Source organism: Salmo trutta, chromosome 40 (assembly GCF_901001165.1).
Source record: "Salmo trutta chromosome 40, fSalTru1.1, whole genome shotgun sequence".
Classification (NCBI taxonomy): domain Eukaryota; kingdom Metazoa; phylum Chordata; class Actinopteri; order Salmoniformes; family Salmonidae; genus Salmo; species Salmo trutta.
Window position 1 is genome coordinate 13,529,696 of NC_042996.1, and position 26,942 is coordinate 13,556,637.

At 47.4% G+C, this 26,942-nt stretch overlaps 1 protein-coding gene across 22 annotated transcripts in view; it reads right to left on the minus strand.

The window, feature by feature from the left end:
* Positions 1 to 26,942, minus strand: part of LOC115180474 (CUGBP Elav-like family member 2) — a 164,279-nt gene that overhangs the window by 21,066 nt on the left and 116,271 nt on the right. For 14 of the 22 annotated variants that reach the window (XM_029742587.1, XM_029742578.1, XM_029742575.1 and 11 more), the window contains exons 4-7: positions 16,569 to 16,617; positions 14,719 to 14,853; positions 11,065 to 11,094; positions 9,535 to 9,614 (exon numbers count right to left, since the gene is read on the minus strand). In XM_029742587.1, coding sequence (XP_029598447.1) covers positions 9,535 to 9,614; positions 11,065 to 11,094; positions 14,719 to 14,853; positions 16,569 to 16,617 — 294 coding nt within the window. The remainder of the gene's footprint in view (positions 1 to 9,534; positions 9,615 to 11,064; positions 11,095 to 14,718; positions 14,854 to 16,568; positions 16,618 to 26,942) is intronic. The other 8 variants (XM_029742579.1, XM_029742583.1, XM_029742596.1 and 5 more) reach the window with 1 other exon arrangement.

Here is a 26,942-nt window from a genome sequence, read left to right on the forward strand (position 1 = left end):
CCCATTTTGTATGTTACTGTATGTTATGAATTTGCAAAAGGCACAATATGTTACGAATTTGCAAAATGTACTAAATGTTACGAATTTGCGAAACGTATAATATGTTACAAATTCTAGCTAGGTGGCTAAAGTTAGCTAGCTGGCTAACATTAGCTAGGCTAGGGGTTACGTTTTTTAAAATAAAAAAACAAACACATATTTCAACTTTATTTAACCAGGTAGGCTGGTTGAGAACAAGTTCTCATTTGCAACTGCGACCTGGCCAAGATAAAGCAAAGCAGTTCGACACATACAACAACACTGAGTTACACATGGAATAAACAAACATACAATCAATAATACAGTAGGAAAATCTATATACAGCATGTGCAATTGAGGTAGGATAAGAGAGGTAAGGCAATAAATAGGCCATGGTGGCAAAGTAATTACAATATAGCAACTAAACACTGGAATGGTAGGATGTGCAGAGGATGAATGTGCAAGTTGAGATACTGGGGTGCAAAGGAGCAAGATAAATAAATAAATACAGTATGTGGATGAGGTAGATTGGATGGGCTATTTACAGATGAGCTATGTACAGGTGCAGTGATCTGTGAGCTGCTCTGACAGCTGGTGCTTAAAGCTAGTGAGGGAGGTAAGAGTCTCCAGCTTCAGAGATTTTTGTAGTTCGTTCCAGTCATTGGCAGCAGAGAACTGGAAGAAGAGGTGGCCAAAGGAAGAATTGGCTTTGGGGGTGACCAGTGAGATATACCTGCTGGAGCGTGTGCTACGGGTGGGTGCTGCTATGGTGACCAGTGAGCTGAGATAAGGCGGGGCTTTACCTAGCAGAGACTTGTAGATGACCTGGAGCCAGTGGGTTTGGCGACGAGTATGAAGCGAGGGCAAGCCAACGAGAGCATACAGGTTGCAGTGGTGGGTAGTATATGGGACTTTGGTGACAAAACGGATGGCACTGTGATAGACTGCATCCAATTTGTTGAGTAGAGTGTTGGAGGCTATTTTGTAAATGACATCGCCGAAGTCGAGGATCGGTAGGATGGTCAGTTTTACGAGGGTATGTTTGGCAGCATGAGTGAAGGATGCTTTGTTGCGAAATAGGAAGCCGATTCTAGATTTCATTTTGGATTGGAGATGTTTAATGTGAGTCTGGAAGGAGAGTTTACAGTCTAACCAGACACCTAGGTATTTCTAGTTGTCCACATATTCTAAGTCAGAACCGTTCAGAGTAGTGATGCTGGACGGGCGGGCAGGTGCAGGCAGCGATCGGCTGAAGAGCATGCATTTAGTTTTTAGTTTTACTTGCATTTAAGAGCAGTTGGTTAAGAGTTCAGTTAAAGGGTTAAGGTTAGGGAAGGGTTAGCTAACATGCTGAATAGCTAAAAAAAGTAGTAAGTAGTTGAAAAGTTGCTAATTAGCTAAAGTTGTCCGTCAAGTGATTTCAACTCACATCTTTGGATTGATCGACGTTCGCGCGTTATACGTCCGACCAAATACCCTACTTTCGTTTCTGCCTTAATTAACCATCTGTCTTATGTAACCATACCAAAACGTAACATATCATACTGATTTAGGTGTCCTGGATTTACTTTCACTATGTTACGTCTAGTCTATAAGACCAGGCTGCATCCCACAGTTCCATGTTTAGTGCAGGCAATAGACGAGGGTATAGCCTATTATTGTACACTATTCTCCCAATTATAATTCTATGTACACTAATCTTCTAACATTACCATGGAGAGTCTCAATTTGGTGTTTGTCCCATTTTGTGAAATCTTGGCTGGGGAGAGGACCCCAGACCTCACAATAATAAAGGGCAATGGGTTCTATAACTGATTCATGTATTCTTTGCCAGATCCTAATTGGTACGTTAAATGTTATGTTCCTTCTTGCCTTGTCTCTCAGCTCGTTTACAGCTTTGTGGAAGTTACATGTGGCACTGATGTTTAGGCCGAGGTATGTATAGTTATTTGTTTGCTCTAGGGCAATGGTGTCTAGAAGGAGTTTGTATTTGTGGTCCTGAAAACTGGACCTTTTTTGGAAAACCATTATTTTTGTCTTACTGAGATTTACTGTCAGGGCCCAGGTCTGACAGAATCTGTGCCGAATTTCTAGGTGCTGCTGTAGGCCCTCCTTGTTTGGGAACAAAAGCACCAGATCATCAGCCAACAGTACACAGTACACAAACAGTACACATTTGACATCAGATTCTAGTAGGGTGAGGCCAGGTGCTGCAGACTGTTCTAGTGCCATCGCCAATTCGTTGATATATGTTGAAGAGGGTGGGGCTTAAGCTGCATCCCTGTCTCACCCCACAGTCCTGTGGAAAGAGATGTGGTTTTTTTTGCCAATTTTATCCGCACACTTGTTGTTTGTGTACATGTATTTTATAATGTTGTATGATTTTCCCCCAACACCACTTTCCATCAATTTCTATAGCAGATTCTCATGCCAAATTGAGTAAAAAGCTTTTTTGAAATCAACAAAGCATGAGAAGACTTTGCCTTTGTTTTGGTTTGTTTGTTTGTTAATTAGGGTGTGCAGGATGAATACGTGGTCTGTCGTACAGTAATTGGGAAATAAGACAATTTGACATTTGCTCAGTACATTGTTTTCCCTGAGGTAATGTACGACTCTGCTGCTAACGATAATTTGTATTTTGTTTATTTAACCTTTATTTAACTAGGCAAGTCAGTTAAGAACAAATTCTTATTTACAATGACGGCCTACCAAAAGGCAAACGCCTTCTGCGGGGACGAGGGCCTGGGATTACATTTTTTTATAAAATACATAATAAATATCGGACAAAACACACATCACGAGACACAACACTACATAAAGAGAGACCTAAGGCAACAACATAGCAACACAGCATGGTAGCAACCCAACATAAATGTCACACCCTGGCCATAGAGAGGGTTTTATTCTCTATTTTGGTTAGGCCAGGGTGTGACTAGGGCATTCTATGTCCTTTTTTCTATGTTTTGTATTTCTTTGTTTTGGCCGGGTATGGTTCTCAATCAGGGACAGCTGTATATCGTTGTCTCTGATTGGGAGCCATACTTAGGCAGCCTATTTTCCTTTGGGTTTTGTGGGTGGTTAATTTCTGTTTAGTGTTGCTAACCTGACAGAACTGTTTGGCTGTCAGTTTCTTGTTTTGTTCTATTAAAATTATATGATGAGCACTCAACACGCTAAACCTTGGTCTACTCCCTGCAACAGCCGTTACAGGACCACCCACCAAAAGAAGACCAAGCAGCGTGGATTGGAGCACCGGGGAGAAGGATGGACATGGAAGTCGGAATGTCGATTCTGGGAGGACAAGTTAAGGGAGCTACAGGAGCCTGAGAGGCAGCCCTAAAAAAAAATTGGGGAGGGGGCACACGGGGAGATTGGCGGAGTCAGGCAATAGACCTGAGCCAACTCCCCGTGCTTACCGAGGGGAGCGGTTGATGTGGAGAGCACCGTGCTATGCGGAAGTGTGCACGATCTCGCCAATCCGCACGCACAGTCCGGTGTGGTCGATACCAGCCCCCCGCAAGTGCCGTGCTAGAGTGGGCATCCAGCCAGGGAGAAGTGCGCCGGCGCAGCACATCTGGCCACCAGTGCGTCTCCTAGGTCCAGCCTACCCTGCGCCTGCTCTACGCACGGCAGCCCTCAATCTCCAGCACAGCCCAGTTCGCCCTGTGCCAGCGCTTCGCCCGTACCGGGCTACAGTGACAACTCAGCCAGGACGGGTTGTGCAGGCCGTGCACTCCAGACCTCCAGTGCATCTCCAGGACCCGGTCTATCCGGTGCCTGCTGAGGGCTGCAGTTGATATCTCAGATAGGCCTCACTCCCCCCCTAAGGGGATTTTATAAATAAGTATCAACCAGTGGGTCTTGTGACGGGTAAACAGAGATGACCAGTTTACAGAGGAGTATAGAGTGCAGTGATGTGTCCTATAAGGAGCATTGGTGGCAAATCTGATGGCCGAATGGTAAAGAACATCTAGCTGCTCGAGAGCACCCTTACCTGCCGATCTATAAATTATGTCTCCGTAACCTAGCATGGGTAGGATGGTCATCTGAATCAGGGTTAGTTTGGCAGCTGGGGTGAAAGAAGAGTGATTACGATAGAGGAAACTAAGTGCAGAGGAATTTGCTGAGGATTTTCAGAGGATTTTCCCAAGGTCGCTGTTGACCCATATCCCATAGTAGTTATTGGGGTCAAATTTGTCTCCACTTTTGTGGATTGGGGTGATCAGTCCTTGGTTCCAAATATCAGGGAAGATGCCAGATCTAAGGATGATGTTATTAAAGAGTTTAAAGTATAGCCAATTGGAATTTGTGTTCTGCATATTTTATCATTTCATTGAGGATACCATCAACACCATAGGCCTTTTTGGGTTGGAGGTATTGTATTTTGTCATTTTGTTCATTCAATGTAATTGGAGAATCCAGTGGGTTCTGGTAGTCTTTAATAGTTGATTCTAAGATTTGTATTTGATCATGTATATGTTTTTTGCTGTTTGTTCTTTGTTCCAAAAAGATTTGAGAAGTATTGGGATTCTAGTTGGAAGATATAGGTAGCACACAGGAGGAAATATTTCTCTGTAGAGATCATTTCCTTTTGAATTTCTAGCCAAATGTAAAATGTTTCTGTTCTGATTAATTTAATAGAGTGAGTCAGGTCTACCCTATATCACATTAGCATAACCCCCTGAGTCCCTTCCCCCCCTGAGTCCCTTCCCTGTTTCACACCTGGTAGTTTGGTGGCCCTCTGTAACCTAGAGGGCAACCAGTGGGTCCATCTCCTCTATACCATGTTTCTTGTAGGATGACAATGTCTGTCCAGGTTCCTGCTCTTTAGGCCAAAGGCAGATGACCTCAGGCCTTGGATATTCCAGGATGAGATAATGAAGGCTTTGTGTTCCATAAAGTGTCCAATGTTGTTGGTTGTGTGGTTTGGCCTCAGGCCAGTAAGTGTGAGCAGAGCCTGCTGAGCATCTGGTACATGCCATTGGCTTGGACTAGTGTAAGAGGGGGGGTTGGGCATGTTTGCCTGCTCACAACCTGGGCGTATGTGCGACTTTCATGTTGAGGCCCTCTTTGCGGGAGTGGGGGTCATGGGTCTGATCTGAGGTGGCCTAAATGGGGTGTGGGCATGGTTGACTTGGGGGGGGGGTTGATTGGTTGGGGTGTGGCTGGTGGTGCTGTGGTCTGGATGTAGGTCCTCTCAGCGTGGGTCCTCTATGTGTAGGTCTGGGGGGTTGGTCCCACAGGTCTGGGAGAGTGTCTCGCTGGTCTGGGCGGGGTGTCTATTGATCTGTCGCTTTTGTGTGAGGTGTTGGGGCTGCTGTTGAGGGTGATGTCCTTTAGGGTCCGGGCGAAGGTGGGCACTGCTGCCTTGTAGAAGTGGACCTGGTCGTAAAGGATGTTCAAGTCCAGGGTGGAGTGGTGGGCCAGGTAAACATTTGGTTTTGAGGCACAGTCACGGGAAATACTTGCGTTTACCCACTGTATGGTAGCAGGGGGGAAGTCTTTTCGTGGTAGCAGGTGGATAACCACTTGTGCGTTGGGGAAAGTAGAAGAAGCTTTTTCACTCACTCCCTTGAGTGCTGTGGCCACCCCTGCAGAGAATACTGCAGAACAGTCCACCCCAGACCCTGACCATAGCCTTGACATCACAGCAGAACAGTCATCTCAGACCCTGACCATAGCCTTGACATCACAGCAGAACAGTCCATCTCAGACCCTGACCATAGCCTTGACATCACAGCAGAACAGTCCATCTCAGACCCTGACCATAGCCTCGACATCACAGCAGGACAGTCCATCTCAGACCCTGACCATAGCCTCAACATCACAGCAGAACAGTCCATCTCAGACCCTGACCATAGCCTTGACATCACAGCAGAACAGTCATCTCAGACCCTGACCATAGCCTCAACATCACAGCAGAACAGTCCATCTCAGACCCTGACCATAGCCTTGACATCACAGCAGAACAGTCCACACCAGACCCTGACCATAGCCTCGACATCACAGCAGAACAGTCCATCTCAGACCCTGACCATAGCCTCGACATCACAGCAGGACAGACACTGGATAAGATGGCGCCGACGGAGATGGCAGCATCACGACTAGCTCTTAGAACACTTTGCAGTATTCTTTTTATGTACTATTTTTTACATTATTAGCTCAGGAAATGTTTTGTGTCATTACATACAGCCGGGAAGAACTATTGGATATTAGAGTAACTCACCAGAACTATCGCTCGTCCATATGTATATAGTCTTAATTCATTCCTACTTTGATTTGTGTGTACTGGGTAAGTGTTGGCTGGAGTGGTGTAAAGCTCGCCACCAATGGACTCTGGAGCAGTGGAAACGCGTTCTCTGGAGTGATGAATCACGCTTCACCATTTGGCAATTCGTCAGACAAATCTGGGTTTGGCAGATGCCAGGAGAACGCTACCTCCCCCCGAAAGCATAGTGTCAAATGTAGAGTTTGGTGGAGGAGGAATAATGGTCTGGGGCTGTTTCATGGTCTGGGCTAGGCCCCTTAGCTCCAGTGAAGGGAAATCTTAAAAGCTAAAGCATACAATGACATTCTAGATGATTCTGTGCTTCCAACTTTGTGGCAACAGTTTGGGGAATGCTCTTTCCTATTTCAGCATGACAATGCCCCCGTGCACAAAGCGAGGTTCATACAGAAATGGTTTGTCGAGATTGGTGTGGAATAACGTGACTGGCCTGCACAGAGCCCTGACCTCAACCCCATCGAACACCTTTGGGATGAATTGGAATGCCAACTGTAAGCCAGGCCTAGTCGTCCAACATCAGTGCCCGACCTCACTAATGCTCTTATGGCTGAATGGAAGCAAGTCCCCGCAGTTCCAACATCTAGTGGAAATCCTTCCCAGAAGAGTGGAGGCTGTTATAGCAGCAAAGAGGGGACCAACTCCATATTAATGCCCATGATTTTGTAATGAGATGTTCGACGAGCAGGTGTCCACATACTTTTGGTCATGTAGTGTATCTGAGAGACAATTGCTCATTGTGCAATACTATTTATGGTTTCAAAAACATTGGAGATGAAATATAGCTGACATATTGTCAACCGTCTAAGCCAATCATCTGTTTTGCCCCGTAGTTGCACATGCGTCAGTTTTGTTACTAAACAACCAACCCGTCTATAGGACTATGAGCTTGTTAGTTTTAATGGGCTGGTGGTAAATAGCAGACACAGAGACGGCTCTTTCTCTGCTATACCTCCCTCACTGTGTCAATCTCTCCATCCCTACATTCCTATTTTTTCTCCCATTAACTTGTCTAGTTTGTCCAGTCTCCAAACACACACGGCTGTGTTTCCTCACTCACAATCCACTTACTGTGTTGTGTGTATCCTCGGTCTCTAGAAGTCCTGATATTAGCCAGGGCCGGCCCTAGCTTTATGGGGGCCCTGTGCGAGATTTGGTTGTGGTCAAAACATTTTGGCCCCCCCTCTTGATAGCGGAGAGAAACATTTACATTTTAAAGTACATTTTCGGTAATTCTACACATTTTGCCATGGGGCAGAGAGAAGATGTGTCAGTTTTAAAGCAAATTTCCTGCACAACCAAATGTTGAAATTGCACCTTGTGTATTCTACTATTCTAACTCTCAACAGTAAGTTGAGTTCCCCCCAAAAATGTTCTTTGCTTAGGTCACTTATGTCGCTTATACCTGGAGCCGGCCCTGACATTAGCCAGATCAGAGCGAACAGCCCTCTAACCATTCAAACAGCCTTTATAGGCAGGATCAATATTATAGACACAGCCACAAATCATCAGGCTTTACAGAGCACCATGAGTAACACAAATACAACCACATTAGTCTGCCCTACTTCTCTCTCTCTCTGTGTTTGTGTGTGCGCGCATGCGTGCACGTGTGTATGTGCGTACATGGGTGTGTAAATGAATGTGCTTTCTCGTAAATGACCTGTCCTGTCCATATCCACTTTCATAATGCTGTGACATTTATAAAGTACGTGTGTGTGTGTGTGTGTGTGTGTGTGTGTGTGTGTCCTGAATGCCAGAGTATAATGAGAATGGATACGACAGTGACAAGGCCATTAGTGAAAGGCAAAGTCACACAAACACACATAGAAATGCGCACACACAAACACACAGGCTCACAATCTAAAACAGTGGGGGACGATAGAGCCAAGACAATAACCAAACTCTATTTACCAATCCTCATTCGGACCCGAAGTAATTACTTTTAAATTGCAAACTGGGGACATTACAAAAACGGTGCAGCAATTTGGGTCCTGCCCAGAGCTAGTCAGCAGAATGTTTTTAACATGGAAATTAAAATTTGTTCCATTGTCATTGTCCACTGCAATCTCTGCCTCCTGTTTAGGGCTTTATGTGTGTGTGAAAAAGCAGAGGATATTGGGAAAGTTAACTGGGCCACGTACAGAAGGTTATAATAGTATAAATTGGAAACACTGATTAAGAGCAATATGGGGGGTAAACACACAAACTGCAACACAAAGTCATACACACACACACCGCACGACACAGACATCATAGACATGTATACAAGCACGTACACATGCACACACAGACACACACACTTGAAGATTGTGTGTATATACTGAGACACAAAGGGATGCCACAGACAGCCCTTTTCCTGTCAGGGTCACAGCACATCAATATGGATGACTACCATCCTCATCATCCATAATGAGAGAGTCACTAAGGTGACTGTCAATCTCTGTCTTTAATACACTGTGTCATTACCAGATTACGCACGTACGCACGCACGCACACGCACACACACGCACACGTCTGACCTTGGCCCTGTAATTCTCCTGCAATCACATCCCTGTCATCTCCTACTGTCAAAAACCCTACAACTGACAAGGACACCACAACCCACACAGACACACTCCCAATGGCCATCGCCATGGCGATGGAGAGGTCATAGGGTCACTGATGGTGGTCCTGTCTAAATGTGGGCATCTATAATGCTGCCTGTCTCATCTCTTCTCTTTCTGAGGAGTGTGACATCCTTAACAGAGCCAGTCAGGCTGGTCAGTGTGATCTGGAGTCCTTGCTTATGTTACCTTGTCTGTTTTGACACTTTTTTCCAAAGCTTTTATGTTATTTCTTTTTCTGGGAAGAATGACTGCTGTACTGAGAGAGTTTTGAAAGTGACTTTTCTTCTTTGTCCTACGTTGACATATTTGGCCAAAGGATGACGAGCATCTGACAGCATCCGACAGATTCTATCACACAGAGATGGAGAGAGAGAGCGAAAGGGCGAAAGATGGAGAGAGAGAGAGATGGAGAAAGAGTGAGAGATGGAGAGAGAGATGGAGAAATGGAGAGAGAGAGAAAGAGAGATGGAGAGAGAAAGAGATGACAAAAGATAGAGAAAGAGATGGACAAAGAGAGATTGCGAGACATGGAGAAAGAGAGATGGAGAGAGAGAGAGATGAAGAGAGAGATGGAGAGAGAGAGAGACGGAGAGAGGAAATTGAAGAGAAAGGGCGAGGGTACAGTACCTCCATAGTCTGAGACTGGTGCATGGCTTTGATTGCATTCTGTGCCATAGCCCTGGTAGAAAACGTGACAAACGCACATCCTGTAGGGACCGGAGGGGGGGAGGGGAGGGATGGAGAGATGGTGGGAGGGAGGGAGGGATGGAGAGATGGTGGGAGGGAGTGATGGAGAGATGGTGGGAGGGATGGAGAGATGGTGGGAGGGAGGGATGGAGGGAGAGATGGTGGGAGGGAGGGAGGCCAGGAGAAGGGAGGGAGGGAGGGATAGAGAGATGGTGGGAGGGAGGGAGGCCAGGAGGAGGGAGGGAGGGAGGGATGGAGAGATGGTGGGAGGGAGGGAGGCCGGGAGGAGGGAGGGAGGGATGGAGAGATGGAGAGATGGTGGGAGGGAGGGAGGCCGGGAGGAGGGAGGGAGGGATGGAGAGATGGAGAGATGGTGGGAGGGAGGCCGGGAGGAGAGAGGGAGGGGAGGGATGGAGAGATGGTGGGAGGGAGGCCGGGAGGAGAGAGGGAGGGAGGGATGGAGAGATGGTGGGAGGGAGGGAAGAGGGAGGGAGGGAGGGGAGGGATGGAGAGATGGTGGGAGGGAGGGAGGCCAGGAGGGATGGAGAGATGGTGGAAGGGAGGGAGGCCGGGAGGAGGGACGGGACAATGGGATAGAGGGAGAGGAGAAGGAACGGGAGGAAGAAGAGGAGGAGACAAGAAAAAACAAAACAAGACAAAAGGGTTGGACACGTCGTTGTTATAAACCAAAACAGAGATTGTACAGAGAACTAAACAAGCAGACAACAGTGTTTTCAGGTTGCTAAGGAACAACAGTCAAAAAGCACAGCTAGCACCATGACGACCACACCCAACCCCATCTACAATAGGACAGCTCCAATCAGAATCAGTACGTTTTTGATTGGCAGGTTGTCGTGCGCCAATGGGGATGGCTGTTGATGACTTGAGCATTGAGATGAGGTGGGGTGGTTGAAGCTCTCTCCCTCCCTCTTCATCTTCCCCAGTCTCTCTCTCTCTCTCTGCCCATCTCCCTCTCTCGCTCCTACACACAAATAACTGGTTGTACTAGTATCCTCCCACTCTTCATCTTCCCCAGTCACTCTTCCTCCCACTCTTCTAGAGAATGGAAATCTGTCCAATTTGCATTAAAACGATTTGAACTCATTAGGCCTGCATTGTGTGTCTGATTGGATGCCCCCTCTTCCTCCTCTCTCTCTCCCTCCCCCCCTCCTTCTCTCTTGCTGTCCTAGTCTGAGACATGATGCCGACAAGAGAGAGAGGGGAGGGAGGCGGGGCGGGGCGGACGACTGTGACAAACCGTCTCTAGGGTTCTATGAAGAATGCGTTCTGAAAAGACATCACAGAAAATCACACAAATTGAGCAAATCTTGGGGGAGGGAGGGAGGGTGCGTGTGGCGGGCAGAATGATGCACATTCTTTGGGAACTCTTAACTATTTGGCGCTTTGGAGTTTGATCGGTGGGATCGTAATTGTTGGGTAATAGACTAGTATTAAATGAAATGGTATTACCCTTAACGTTGGCTTCCCTCTGGCTGAGGCCTGTTGGTTGGGGAGTGATCAGAGAGAGGCAGTGTCAATATACTGGAGGAGAGCTTCAACACCCCCACCCCCAAGCTAACACGCTAACACGCTAACACACTAACACACACTGAGCCATGCTAGCAGTAGTAGCACAGCCGTCCCCAGACCCACTCCACACACACTTTGTAGCTAGCTGACTGCACAGGATACAGTTAGCTAGCTAGCAGACAGGTCATCTAGTCAGAACTGTGTGCATGGGGTGGGGGTGGACGGATGGAAAGAGAGACAGAAAGAGAGAGAGTACGAGTGAGTGAATGGGTGAGTGTGCGTGAGAGAGAGAGAGAGAGAGGACGGAGGGGAGGGAGACTAGAGTGAGAAAGGGAATGAAGGAGAGAACAGATGAGTGGCTGTGATTCATCCTCTACCTTTATGATTGTCTTGTCCTCTGTGATAGAACGGGGTTGAGGGTTAGGGATAGTCTAGACTATTCATTATGGATCTGCCTAACGGTACCAATAGAAGCTAACTAGGTCTGTGTCGTAGCAAGATGTGGCAGATGAAGTTGCCTTGGGGTTAAAGTGCGAGAAGACTGTCCAGGGTCTTGCTCTATCTGGCATCAGTTGAGAAAGGCCAAGGTCGGTCATCTTGGAGCAAGTTAGAGAAACTAATATGGGGTAATTCTAGATGGGCCAAAATCTTAAAAATAGTTTGAAAACCCTCTTCCAGTACATGACCCAGATGTTATGCTACAGAGAGAATCCACCGGTTAAGGTGACCTGCTAGACTGGGTCTTTTAAAGCCGTCTACTCTCAGTCTTTCACCAACTCTCATTAAAAGGCAGTTCCTGTGGATTCTCCATTGAAATACTGTTTACTGGCCGTTATACCATAGAACCAATGAGGCATTTTACAATAGAAGACAGGCATTCTCTCTTTCTTCCACCAAAATGCGAGCCCGTTCCTTTGTTCGATACCCAAACTAAACCCTCTGTTGAACTGAACCATATTAAAGTCAGTGCTAGAAATGACCAGATAAAAGCTTCTCTTTCCATTCCAGTATGTTTTTTATCATCCAGTGAAGAAGATGGGATTTAGCCGCCTAGCCGACGCTATAAATATCTAGCAGACCACATTCTGTCGTCAGCAACGGGCTCCGATAAGAGAGGAGAAAGGGAACAGTCCTTTCATGAATGTAGGGTAGCTCCCCAGGCCCAGGCGTGGATCCACCAGTGGTGTGATCCATATTTTATTAATAGTGGGTGGCGGAACAGAACAGGCTTCTGATTGATATTGTGGTTTAATAGCAGCCCGTATTAGTGCAGAGCCAGGTGGGACATACAGACCCACTTCAAGGTCTATTTATCTACAGCCTCACTCTGATTCATGTATTTACAGCTCTGGACCAGGCTGGACTAAGACTGCTCTGACAGGCTGTTAGGAAGACTGGGGTTTGTGGAAGTTATGTGCAGTAAAGGGGGACAGACTGAGATTCTAATATTCATGAGGACAACAGACAAGTGATTGAGAGGAAGAGAGAGAGAGATGAAGAGGATGAAGGGACAGGAGGACAGAGAGAGAGGAGGATGAAGGGACAGGAGGACAGAGAGAGATGAAGAGGATGAAGGGACAGGAGGACAGAGAGAGATGAAGAGGATGAAGGGACAGGAGGACAGAGAGAGAGGAGGATGAAGGGACAGGAGGACAGAGAGAGAGGAGGATGAAGGGACAGGAGGACAGAGAGAGAGAGGAGGATGAAGGGACAGGGGGACAGAGAGAGAGGAGGATGAAGGGACAGGAGGACAGAGAGAGAGAGAGGAGGATGAAGGGACAGGGGGACAGAGAGAGAGGAGGATGAAGGGACAGGAGGACAGAGAGAGAGGAGGATGAAGGGACAGGAGGACAGAGAGAGATGAAGAGGATGAAGGGACAGGAGGACAGAGAGAGATGAAGAGGATGAAGGGACAGGAGGACAGAGAGAGAGGAGGATGAAGGGACAGGAGGACAGAGAGAGAGGAGGATGAAGGGACAGGAGGACAGAGAGAGAGAGGAGGATGAAGGGACAGGGGGACAGAGAGAGAGGAGGATGAAGGGACAGGAGGACAGAGAGAGAGAGAGGAGGATGAAGGGACAGGGGGACAGAGAGAGAGGAGGATGAAGGGACAGGGGGACAGAGAGAGAGAGAGGAGGATGAAGGGACAGGGGGACAGAGAGAGAGGAGGATGAAGGGACAGGAGGACAGAGAGAGAGGAGGATGAAGGGACAGGGGGACAGAGAGAGAGGAGGATGAAGGGACAGGGGGACAGAGAGAGAGGAGGATGAAGGGACAGGAGAACAGAGAGAGGAGGATGAAGGGACAGGAGGACAGAGAGAGAGGAGGATGAAGGGACAGGGGGACAGAGAGAGATGAAGAGGATGAAGGGACAGTGGAGGACTGAGTATGTGTGACAGTAGAGCATTAGAGACTGCTAGTGGCTAGAGGAACCTCGAGGAGAGAAGAAGAAGAGAACTTCAGATAATGAGAGACGGTCAACAGTAACAGTAAGAACAACCGACACATCCACAGAGAAACACACAACAACCGACACATCCACAGAGAAACACACAACAACCGACACATCCACAGAGAAACACACAACAACCGACACATCCACAGAGAAACACACAACAACCGACACATCCACAGAGAAACACACAACAACCGACACATCCACAGAGAAACACACAACAACCGACACATCCACAGAGAAACACACAACAACCTACACATCCACAGAGAAACACACAACAAGCGATACATCCACAGTGAAACACACAACAACCTACACATCCACAGAGAAACACACAACAATCTACACATCCACAGAGAAACACACAACAACCGACACATCCACAGTGAAACACACAACAACCTACACATCCACAGAGAAACACACAACAACCGACACATCCACAGTGAAACACACAACAACCTACACATCCACAGAGAAACACACAACAACCGACACATCCACAGAGAAACACACAACAACCGATACATCCACAGAGAAACACACAACAACCGACACATCCACAGAGAAACACACAACAACCTACACATCCACAGAGAAACACACAACAACCGACACATCCACAGAGAAACACACAACAACCGATACATCCACAGAGAAACACACAACAACCTACACATCCACAGTGAAACACACAACAACCGACACGTCCACATAAACCTGTGTGACGATGACAGTGACAGCCTGGTCTGACGCCGAGCAGGACAGACAGTTTGGTTTGTCAGACCCCGCCCCATCTCCTCAGCACATAGAGACCACAGAGGGAGGGGGAGTGGGGAGGGAGGAGAGGAGGCAGGGGGATTGGAGGGGTTGAGGGGGGGAGGGAGGCAGTGAAGAGGAGATTGACTAGGGGGACACTGCACTGCTGATTACAGAGTAGCTCTATGGTTGGCCAATAGCGAGGGAGAAGATATATTCTCCTTCTGTCTAGAGGAGAACTGTAAGGGGAGGGATAAGGGGCTCAGAACTGAATAGGGGGTGGATATAAGGAGGTGGGAGGGGTGAAAAGGATGGTGGGTAAGGGAGGAGGGGGTCAGGGTGAGTGTGTATATGGACGGAGCCCAAGAAACACACACCTCTGCTGAGTCCGTCGGGCCCTCGCAGGATCCGGCACTCCTCGATCTGTCCAAACGCGGAGAACATCACCCGGATGTCGTTCTCATTGCACTTCTTCGACACCATGCCGATGAACAGTTTCCTGTCCTCCACCGCTGCAGGGGAAGAGAGGAAGACGTTGAAATGGGTGAGAAACAAAAAAAGGAGAAGAAAGAGAGAGAGAAAGTTTCAGCATTTCATCTGCCAACTGTGATCAATGTTTCATTACCACTTCAACACCAAGTCTCTGTGCGACTCTCTCTCTCGATTCGTTCCTCTCTCTCTCTATTCGTTCCTCTCTCTCTATCTCCTCCTCTCCCATCTCTCCGGGTTTCTTTTTGTCTGCCTGCCCCTCCTCCTCCTCCTCCTGTTTAATCCTTTTCTCTCTGACCCAATCGCTTCATTTATCTTGCAATACCTCGGCCTGTGTAACAGTGTGTGTGTGTGTGTGTGTGTGTGTGTGTGTGTGTGTGTGTGTGTGTGTGACCGTGGGAAAGAGACAAGAGAGAGAACGTGTGTGTATGTGTTGCTCTACCATTCAAAGTAATGCTAATCCAATTCATTTTTAATGAGGAATCTGTCAGCTCTTACCGGGAGGCGAAAGAGATAAGCGGTCTGTTGCACTCTGGGAAATCAATAGAGCACTTGTTTATTTTGCTGTTTGAATTGTTTGTGCGTTTAAAAAAAAAGAACACATGGAAGATAAGTGTTGTTTCAAAGGCTTCCAACTCGTCTGTATACGTTCGCTCACTATCAGCACTGTAATGATTGAACTGGGAGTGGATATGGAGAAACAGCAGAGATATCCTTAACAGTGACTAAACATCTGTTAGCCGACCTGAGTCCGAGTTAGTGATGTATTGGGAAGCAGAGAAACAGCGTTTTACTGATTCCAGATCAGATTTCAAGAAAGAAAGAAAGCGGAAAGTGAAGACGGGCCGTCGATACAGCAGTGCGACGAAGACAGGCGCGCACGGGCGCACCTCTTGATTGACTAAAGCAACAAACCGCTTAACGACAATTCATCACGGTTACAGCAACTCCAATAAAGGTTTATGGAACGTATTATCATTAAAAAGACGGACGCATTTCATATGGCCGTGCGTTTCTATCTTCCATTACAGTAGATGATGGCTGGAGCTTTACTAAGGTCCCCGTTACCTAGACGGATATATCTTAGTCCTATTTCATAACCTCACAGAAGATGTCTGGAGCGGTAAAGCATTATTAAGGTCTCGTCATGACTGATATGGATGGATCTATATGTTTCCAGTGCATTGTATTTCCTTAGTGGGCCGAGTGTAGAAGATGCTGCTTTATGAAGCTTTAAGTGATGCCTGTGTGCTGTCGGGGGCTTTATGACACCACTCTGTCTCTCTCTGGGTGGAGCTCAGCCTGTACGGTTCCGTCTGTCCCAATGTTATTACCCTCTATCCTTCTATACTTTCAGTGGTCCAGTGGATGAGGAAAAGAGGCTATTAGTATTGGGACGTGGCCCCTGTCTGGCTTCTCTCAGATGCAGTAAAGCTTTATGGCTGGATAAATGGGGTTGTAACTGCATCTGCAATAGAGCCAGTTGTCTGTGTGTGTGTGTGTGTGTGTGTGTGTGTGTGTGTGTGTGAGAGAGAGAGAGAGAGAGACGCAGGGAGAAAGGCTGGTTCACTGTGGGGCCAAAACAGTTGAACTCTCCCTGACCCCCTCCCCGAACACTTTAATAATTCATACATCTCTCTTTCTCTCTCTGAAACAGGATCACTGAGCCACAGACACACTAAAGCGCACACACACACACGACCACGTAATACTCAATCCAGTGTGTGTGATCACTCACCGTTTGATTTCTCACTGTCTGCAGGCTTCATCTGAATGGGATGGTGCATCTGGAAAAGACAGGACAAACACCTTTACAATACTATACCGACACACACACACACACACACACACACACACACACACACACTTAGTGAGGACTACACACACTCAGAGATCACACACACGCTGACTGATCACAGCACACCGACACACTACAAATTGGCCACTCTGAAAGTCACAACAGATCACACACTAAAGAGAAACTCTGAAGTTGCGTAGGAAACACACACACTGTGACAGACATCGTCCTCCTTGTTGCAGGTTTAGAGAGGTTGAATGGAGCTGATTGATGAGTGTTTTTTTTGGTTAGTGAGAACATGAAAACACGTCACAGACAAGATGGCTGTCACATCTCTCTCTCTCTCTCTCAATTCAAGGGGCTTTATTGGCATGAGGAACATATGTTTACATTGCCAAAGCAAGTGAAAAATATACAGTAAACATTACACTCACAAAAGTTCCAAAAGAATAAAGACATTTCAAATGTCATATTATGTCTATATACAATCTCTCTTTCTCTCTCTCTCCTTTCTGAAAGATGATGTGCTTGTTTGATCTGCAGAGAGACCAACGACAGTGGCTCAGCCTGAACAGTCACCGTGTGGCAGGGTGCTTTGATCCTCTGTCTGTCTGTCTGTCTGTCTGTCTGTCTGTCTGTCTGTCTGTCTGTCTGTCTGTCTGTCTGTCTGTCTGTCTGTCTGTCTGTCTGTCTGTCTGTCTGTCTGTCTGTCTGTCTGTCTGTCTGTCTGTCTGTATGTGTGTGTCCCTCTCTCTCTCTGTCGCCCTCTGTCCCTCCCTCTCTCTGTCGCTCTCTCTCTCTGTCTCTCTCTCTGTCCCTCTCTGTCCCTCTCTCTCTGTCCCTCTCTCTCTCTCTCTGTCCCTCTCTCTCTCTCTGTCTCTCTGTCTCACTGTTGCTCTATGTCTCTCGGTTGCTCTCTGTTGCTCTATGTCTCTCTGTTGCTTTATGTCTCCCGGTTGCTCTATGTCTCCCGGTTGCTCTCTGTTGCTCTATGTCTCCCGGTTGCTCTATGTCTCCCGGTTGCTCTCTCTCTCTCTGTTGCTCTCTCTCTCTCTGTTGCTCTCTCTCTCTCTGTTGCTCTCTCTCTCTGTTGCTCTCGCTCTCTCTGTTGCTCTCTCTCTCTCTGTTGCTCTCTCTCTCTGTTGCTCTCTCTCTCTCTGTTGCTCTCTCTCTCTGTTGCTCTCTCTCTCTGTCTCTCTCTCTCTCTGTCTCTCTCTCTCTCTGCTCTGTCTCTGTTGCTCTCTGTCTCTCTCCCCCATCTCGATCTCTCTCTCTCTCTTTCATTCTTTTTACAATATGTTTATACATTGACTTTATTAATTTTCCACAACACTCCTACATCCACCACCCCAGTGTCACCAGTAGTGTCAATTCAACTGAATTTACTACCTGGACCCATTGTGCCCATTTTGGTTTCTATCTCCCTGATTGAGTGAGTGAATAATGTGTCCCCACAAGGTTAGTTGTACAAGACGGTGTGTGTGTGTGCCAGTGGATCACATGTTGGAGGGCTACAGTACAGAAATAACTGCATCCTCAAGCTACAGGCACTGGCTAGCGGCTATCCCAGCCTCTGCCTCTCATACTCTCTCAGTTCTGTCTAGATGCCATCCTTCTCCCAGATCTGTCTACCCAGAAGGCCTTGCAGGCTTCATCCCTGGGCTCCACCACTACCCCACAATTCCACACTGCTGGTTCTTCACTGAGAGCCCTGGAGCTACCTACTGCGGTCACTCTTCATCCAATCACCATGACAACCCAAGCCTCCCCCTTTCACAATACCAAACATCTAAATCTGTGCCATGTGTCATTGTGAATGTGTCCTACAATGGTGACATTTCCCTCTGGTATGGTAGTTGGTAATTAGATTATTGACTGTGACCCTAGTCCACTTGGAAACATCTCCTCTTTCCCCTCGGCTAGTCGGGGCATGCCATGCAGTGCCCGTTCTGTGCCAGCTCTTCTGGCGGCGACGTCGAGGTGTCTATCCGTCAGAGTAACTGATGACATGGAGGTAAATATTACCTCTCCAGCAGGGTATTATCCCCTTATCATTACCATATGTTTTCCTACCCAACCAACACTATGCAACACTCCTCTCTGGACAGGGTTCAGGTGGGCTGCATTCTAGTACAGTTACCCTCTAAACATTTCCTTCCAGGACACAACGGGCCAGAAACCTAATACCCCTCAGCATTTAATGTTCACCCTCTCACCTACAGCATGTAACCCATTCCTCGAACCCCTCTGACCCCCCGGCCTGCGAGGAATGTCCCAGGGCTTTAAAGGTCAGAGTTCAACTTGCCGGGCTACCACAAAGTGTGTGTGTCTACAGTAAGTGTGTGTGTAAAGGGTGCGTACTGGCGGCAGAGAAGTCAAGCGCAGGAGAGCAAAAACTGTGTTCCAACGGAGCAGTTTAAAACCTGTTGAGGGTAGGGGGCAGTATTTGCACGGCCGGATAAAAAACGTACCTGATTTCATCTGGTTATTACTACTGCCCAGAAACTAGAATATGCATATAATTATTGGCTTTGGATAGAAAACACCCTAAAGTTTCTAAAACTGTTTGAATGGTGTCTGTGAGTATAACAGAACTCATGTGTCAGGCAAAAACCTGAGAAGATTCTGTACAGGAAGTGCCCTCTCTGACCATTCCTTGGGCTTCTTGACTCTTTTTATTGAAAACTTAGGATCTTTGCTGTAACGTGACACTTCCTACGGCTCCCATAGGCTCTCAGAACACGGGAAAAAGCTGAATGACGTCTTTGCAGCCCCTGGCTGAAAAACATTAGCGCCTTTGGTAAGTGGTCTATCAGAGGACAATGAGACTGAGGCGCATGCACGAGGCGACCCCAGCACAGAAAAAAAAAAAAAAAAAAAAAATGTATGAAATGTAATGTATGCTTTCACTAACTGTATGTCGCTCTGGATAAGAGCGTCTGCTAAATGACTAAAATGTAAATGTAAATGTAATGTTTTTATTTTCTCTCTCTTTGTACTAAAACACGGTTTCCCGGTCGGAATATTATCGCTTTTTTACGAGGAAAATGGCATAAATATTGATTTTAAACAGCGGTTGACATGCTTCGAAGTACGGTAATGGAATATTTAGAAATGTTTTGTTACGAAACGCGTTGGGCGCGTCACCCTTCTTTACCCTTTCGGATAGTGTCTTGAATGCACAAACAAAACGCCGCTATTTGGATATAACTATGGATTATTTTGAACCAAACCAACATTTGTTATTGAAGTAGAAGTCCTGGGAGTGCATTCTGACGAAGAACAGCAAAGGTAATAACATTTTTCTTATAGTAAATTTGACTTTGGTGAGGGCTAAACTTGGTGGGTGTCTAAATAGCTAGCCCTGTGATGCCGGGCTATCTACTCAGAATATTGCAAAATGTGCTTTCACCGAAAAGCTATTTTAAAATCGGACATAGCGAGTGCATAAAGGAGTTCTGTATCTATAATTCTTAAAATAATTGTTATGTTTTTTGTGAACGTTTATCGTGAGTAATTTAGTAAATTCACCGGAATTTTGCGGGGGGTATGCTAGTTCTGAACGTCACATGCTAATGTAAAAAGCTGGTTTTTGATATAAATATGAACTTGATTGAACAAAACATGCATGTATTGTATAACATAATGTCCTAGGATTGTCATCTGATGAAGATCATCAAAGGTTAGTGCTGCATTTAGCTGTGGTTTGGGTTTATGTGACATTATATGCTAGCTTGAAAAATGGGTGTCTGATTATTTCTGGCTGGGTACTCTGCTGACATAATCTAATGATTTGCTTTCGTTGTAAAGCCTTTTTGAAATCGGACAGTGTGGTTAGATTAACGAGAGTCTTGTCTTTAAAATTGTGTAAAATAGTCATATGTTTGAGAAATTGAAGTAATAGCATTTCTAAGGTATTTGAATATCGTGCCACGGGATTACACTGGCTGTTGCGTAGGTGGGACGATTTCGGCCCACCTAGCCCAGAGAGGTTAATAATAAAAACCACCGTAAAATAGAACAAACAAACAATGGGTAACAAAACCCACCAGCATACGTGCACAAGCACTTAAAATAAACAATTCTGGACAAGGACATGGGGGGACAGAGGGTTAAATACACAACATGTAATGATGGGATTGAAACCAGGTGTGTGGGAAGACAAGACAAATGGAAAATGAAAAGTAGATCAATGATGGGTAGAAGATCGGCGACGCCGACCGCCGAACGCCGCCCGAACAAGGAGAGGCATCGACTTCGGCGGAAGTCGTGACAGTACCCCCCACGCGCCAACACCGGCCTCGGAAACGACCCGGAGGGCGAGGTGCAGGGCAATCTGGATGGAGTCGGTGGAACTCCCGCAGCAGTGAAGGGTCCAATACGTCCTCCACCGGAACCCAGCATCTCTCCTCTGGACCATACCCCTCCCAGTCCACAAGGTACTGAAGGTCCCTCGCCCGACGCCTCGAATCCAGTATGGAACGAACGGAAAACGCCGGGGCCCCCTCGATGTCCAGAGGGGGTGGAGGAACCTCCCGCACCTCAGACTCCTGGAGCGGGCCAGCCACCACCGGCCTGAGGAGAGACACATGGAACGAGGGGTTAATACGGTAATCGGGGGGAAGCTGTAACTCATCTCGTTCAGTCTCCTCAGGACTTTAAACATACATACGTCCAGCGGGACACTGGATGGGAGTGGGCTCTGCACGTCCGCGTCCAGCTCCCACACTACCAGCACCACCAGGCAGGAGGCGGGGAGTGGGATCCATGGGCCGCTCCTCTGTGTCATACAGCCGGGACAATGCGTCTGCCTTCACGTTCTGGGAGCCTGGTCTGTAGGAAAGGGTGAAAAACATGGCCAACCTGGCCTGGCGAGGGTTCAGTCTCCTCGCTGCCCAGATGTACTCCAGATTGCGGTGGTCAGTCCAGATGAGAAAAGGGTGTTTAGCCCCCTCAAGCCAATGTCTCCATGCCTTCAAGGCCTTGACGACAGCCAACAGCTCCCGGTCCCCCACGTCATAGTTTCGCTCTGCTGGGCTGAGCTTCTTCGAGAAGAAGGCACGGGGTGGACCTTCGGTGGCGTACCCAAAAGAGGGATCCGGATAGGCCAGCACGGGACCTGAGGTAAACAGAGCCCTCAGGTGACCAAAAGCCCTGTCCGCCTCAGCCGACCACTGCAAACGTACCGGGCCCCCCCTTCAGCAGTGAGGTAATGAGAGCTGCTACCTGACCAAAACCCCGGATAAACCTCCGGTAGTAGTTGGCAAACCATAAGAACCGCTGCACCTCCTTTACCGTGGTGGGAGTCGGCCAATTACGCACAGCTGAAATGTGGTCACTCTCCATCTCTCCAGGTGGAAATGCGGTACCCTAGGAAGGAGACGGACTGCTGGAAGAACAGGCATTTCTCAGCCTTGACGTACAGGTCATGCTCCAACAGGCGACCAAGCACCCTGCGCACCAGGGATACAGAATGTCATCAATATACACCACTACTCCCTGCCGTGCAGGTCCCTGAAAATCTCGTCTACAAAGGCTTGGAAGACTGATGGCGCATTCATCAACCCGTACGGCATGACGAGGTACTCATAGTGCCCTGAGGTGGTACTGAAAGCCGTCTTAAACTCGTCTCCCTCCCGGATACGCACCAAGTTGTAAGTGCTCCTGAGATCTAGTTTGGTGAAGAAGCGCGCCCCGTGCATTGACTCAATCGCTGTGGCTATGAGCGGTAGCGGGTAACTATACCTCACAGTGATCTGGTTCAGACCTCGATAGTCAATACACGGGCGCAGACCTCCCTCCATCTTCTTCACAAAAAAGAAACTCGAGGAGGCGGGTGAATTGGAGGACCGAATGTACCCCTGACGCAGGGATTCGGAGACATATGTTTCCATAGCCTCCATATCCGCCTGTGAGAGGGGATACAAGTGACTCCTGGGAAGTGCAGCGTCTACCAGGAGATTTATCGCACAATCAATCCTGTGTGGCTCAGTTGGTAGAGCATGGTGTTTGCAACACCAGGGTTGTGGGTTCGATTCCCACGGGGGACCAGTATGGGAAAAAACATTTTTATGAAATGTATGCATTCACTACTGTAAGTCGCTCTGGATAAGAGCGTCTCCTAAATGACGTAAATGTAATCGCCCTGTCGATGGGGTGGTGATTGAGTTGCCTTCTTTATGCCAAATCGGCATATCCTGGGGCGGCAGCGTAGCCTAGTGGTTAAAGTGTTGGACTAGTAACCAAAAGGTTGCAAGTTTGAATCCCCGAGCTGACAAGGTACAAATCTGTCGTTCTGCCCCTGAACAAGGCAGTTAACCCAGTGTTCCTAGGCTGTCATTCAACATAAGAATTTGTTCTTAACTGACTTGCCTAGTTAAATAAAGGTTTAAAAAAAGTATTCAGGGGGAATGTGCACGGTGGAGACCTGGTCTGGACTTCCACTGCAGTAGCACCAATGGAAACCCCTAAACACCTCCTCGAGTACTCTCGCGACCACCCTGTGAGAGCCCTCTGTTGCCAAGAAACAGTGGGGTCATGACAAGCTAACCAGGGTAGGCCTAGCATCACGGGAAATGCAGGAGAGTCAATAAGGAAGAGACTAATTCTCTCCTTGTGACCCCCCTGCATCACCATGCCCAGAGGAGCTGTGGCCTCCCTAATCAACCCTGACCCTAATGGTAGACTATCTAAGGCGTGAACAGGGAAGGGCACAGCCACGGGAACAATGGGGATCCCTAAACTATGGGCGAACGATCTATCTCTAAAATTCCCAGCCGCACCTGAATCAACGAGCGCCTTATGCTGGGAATGCAGGGAAAACTCAGGAAAAGTGACAGACAAACGTATGTGCAACAGAGGGCTCTGGGTGAGAATGGTGCCGGCTCACCTGGGGTAACGCCAGAGCGCCCTGCCTCGATACCCAGAGGAACCAACCCGGCACCGACCAGCATTGTGACCTCTGCGGCCACAGATGGTGCACGAGCGGGAACCCCCTCCGGTATCCCTGCGCACCCTCTCTCCCAGCTCCATAGGTATTGGAGAGGGGGTGCGGGGGGATGGAACCAACAGACCAATCTGAACATCCGTGGGTAGCCAGCAGGTTATCCAGCCGGATGGGCAGGTCCACCAGCTGGTCGAATGTGAGGGTGGTGTCTCTGCAGGAAAACTCCCGACAGACATCCTCGCGCAGACAGCAGCAATAATGGTCGATCAGGGCCCTGTCGTTCCATCCCGCGGCAGCAGCCAGGGTCCGAAACTCCAGGGCGAACTCCTGGGTGCTCCTCGTCCCCTGCCTCAGATGGAAGAGGCGCTCACCTGCCGCTCTACCCTCGGGCGGGTGGTCGAAGACTGCCCGGAAGCGGCGGGTGAACTCCTCAAACTGGTCCAACTCCGCATCTCCCTCTCTCCACACAGCGTTGGCCCACTCCAGGGCTTTCCCGGTGAGGTACGAGACGAGGCCGGACACCCTCTCATGGTCCGAAGGAGGTGGGTGGACGGTTGCCAGGTATAGGTCTAGCTGCAATAGGAACCCCTGGCAGTTCGCAGCCGTCCCGTCGTATTCCTGGGGAAGGGAGAGACAAATCCCACTGGGACCAGGAGAAGGAAGGGCGCGTAATGGAGACCCCTAGTGGAGGCGCTGGATGAGCTCCCTGTCTCTCCAAGCGGTCCATTGTCTGGACAACACGGTCGATGGCGGTGCCAAGATGGTGGAGCATTGCTGCGTGCTCCCGGACGTGCTTCTCCACCCCTATACCCGGGGTACCTGCTCCTGCTGACTCCATATAGTCGGTCCGGAATTCTGTCAAGGGTGCGTACTGGCGACAGAGAAGTCAGGCGCAGGATAGCAAAAACGGTGTTCCAGTTTAACCTCACTAGGGTAGAGGGCAGCATTCGGAATTTTGGATGAAAAGCGTGCCCATAGTAAACTGCCTGCAACTCAGGTCCAGAAGCCAGGATATGCATATAAGTGGTAGATCTGGATCGATAACACTCTAAAGTTTCCAAAACCATTAAAATAATGTCTGTGAGTATAACAGAACTGATATGGCAGGCGAAAACCTGAGGAAAATCCATCCAGGAAATGCTTTTATTTTGAAATGGCTGTTTTTCCATTGAATGCCTATCCACCATACAAAGACTTAGGACCCAGTTCACAATCTCTATGGCTTCCACAGCATGTGGCCAGTCTTTGGGTATTGTTTCAGGCTTTAACTCTGAAAAATGAGGGAGAAACAGCACTTTCAATGAGAGGACAGTGGGAATTTCCAGACATGAGTCCAGCGCGTGACCGGGAGCGCGCCTTTCTTGTTTTTCCTTTTCTATTGACGAAGTTATTGTCCGGTTGAAAGATGATCGATTATTTTTGACAAAAACAACCTGAGGATTGATTTTAAACATCGTTTGACATGTTTCTACGAATTCTTATGGTACTTTTTAGATTTTTTGTCTGTCTGTTGTGAACGCGCTTTGTTCCATTGGATTACTGAATGAAACGCACCAACATAAGGCACCAAGGTTTTTGGACATAAAGAGGGACATTATCGAACAAAACAAACATTTATTATGTAACATGGAGTCTTCGGAGTGCAACCATATGAAGATCATCAAAGGTAAGTGATACATTTTAATCGCCATTTCTGACTTTTGTTACTCGTCTACTTGGCTGGTTACTGTTTGTAATGATTTGTCTGCTGGGCGCTGTTCTCAGATAATCACATGGTTTGCTTTCGCCGTAAAGCCTTTTTCAAATCTGACACAGCGGTTGGATTAACAAGAAGTTTATCTTTAAGCTGGTGTATAACATTTGTATTTTTTATGTATGTTTATTATGAGAATTTCTGTTTTGTTGAGTTTCACGCTCTGCATTTTCACCGGATTTTGTTTGAGACAGTGTTTTACTGAACAAAATGCGCTAAAAAACGGAGGTTTTTGGATATAAAGAGGGACTTGATCGAACAAAACGAACATGTATTGGGTAACTGGGAGTTTTGTGAGTCTAACCATATGAAGATCAAAGGTAAGTGATTAATTTTATTGCTATTTCTGACTTTTGTTACTCATCTACTTAGCTGGTTACTGTTTGTAATGATTTGTCTGCTGGGCGCAGTTCTAAGATAATCGCATGTGTCAGGGATTTCTTCGTCGTCAGACGATATGGCGAAATCATCGTCGGAAAATGAGGACCAATATGCAGCAGAGTTGAGATAGTTAATTTTGAACGTTTAATAAACTCAAAACGAACATACAAAAATAACAAAATAAACTCACGATTTACAGACAGTCCTGTTAGGCTCACTCACGCTAAACAAGAAACAATCTCCCACAAATACACAGACAAACACACCCAACTAATATAGGACTTCCAATCAAAGGCAACACCAAACAGCTGCCTTCAATTGGAAGTCCACCCCAATTAACTCAACATAGAAACAGATTACCTAGACTAAACATAGAATTACATAAACAAGGAACAGTGCCCAAAACCCCGGAATACATAAATCAAATGCCCTTTTTAGAAAAACCACCACCCCGAACGACATAAACCAAATACCCTCTGCCACGTCCTGACCAAACTACAATAACAATTAATCCTTATACTGGCCAGGACGTGACAGCATGGTTTGCTTGCGCCGTAAAGTCTTTTGGAAATCTGACACCGTGGTTGGATTAAGAAGAAGTTAATCTTTAAACCGATGAATAACACTTGTATGTTTCATGAATTTTTATAATGAGTATTTCTGTTTTTGAATTTGGCGCTCTGCAATTTCACTGGATGTTGGCCAGGTGGGACGCTAGCTTCCCACACCCCCTAGAGAGGTTAATAATAAAAACCACCGTAAAATAGAACAAACAAACAATGGGTAACAAAATCCGTCACACACCAGCATACGTGCACAAGCAATAAACAATAATAAATTCTCGACAAGGGGGGAACAGAGGGTTAAATACACAACATGTAATGATGGAATTGAAACCAGGTGTGTCGGAAGACAAGACAAAACAAATGGAAAATGAGAAGTAGATCGATGATGGCTAGAAGACCGGCGACGCCGACCGCCGAACGCCGCCCGAACAAGAAGAGGCATCGACTTCGGCGCAAGTCGTGACAGTGTGTGTGTGTGTGTGTATGTATGTGTAGAGAAACCCCCAATGAGTCCTGCATGCTGCCAGCAACAGTGTAGCCTTTGCCAGCAGTCAGCACCTCGAAAACACTTTCACCTGAGCTCTCAGCTACTGTACCCTACACCCTGGTATCATACACACCACGTCTACTCAGCAACACACACACACTTTCAGGGTCACACATTTTCA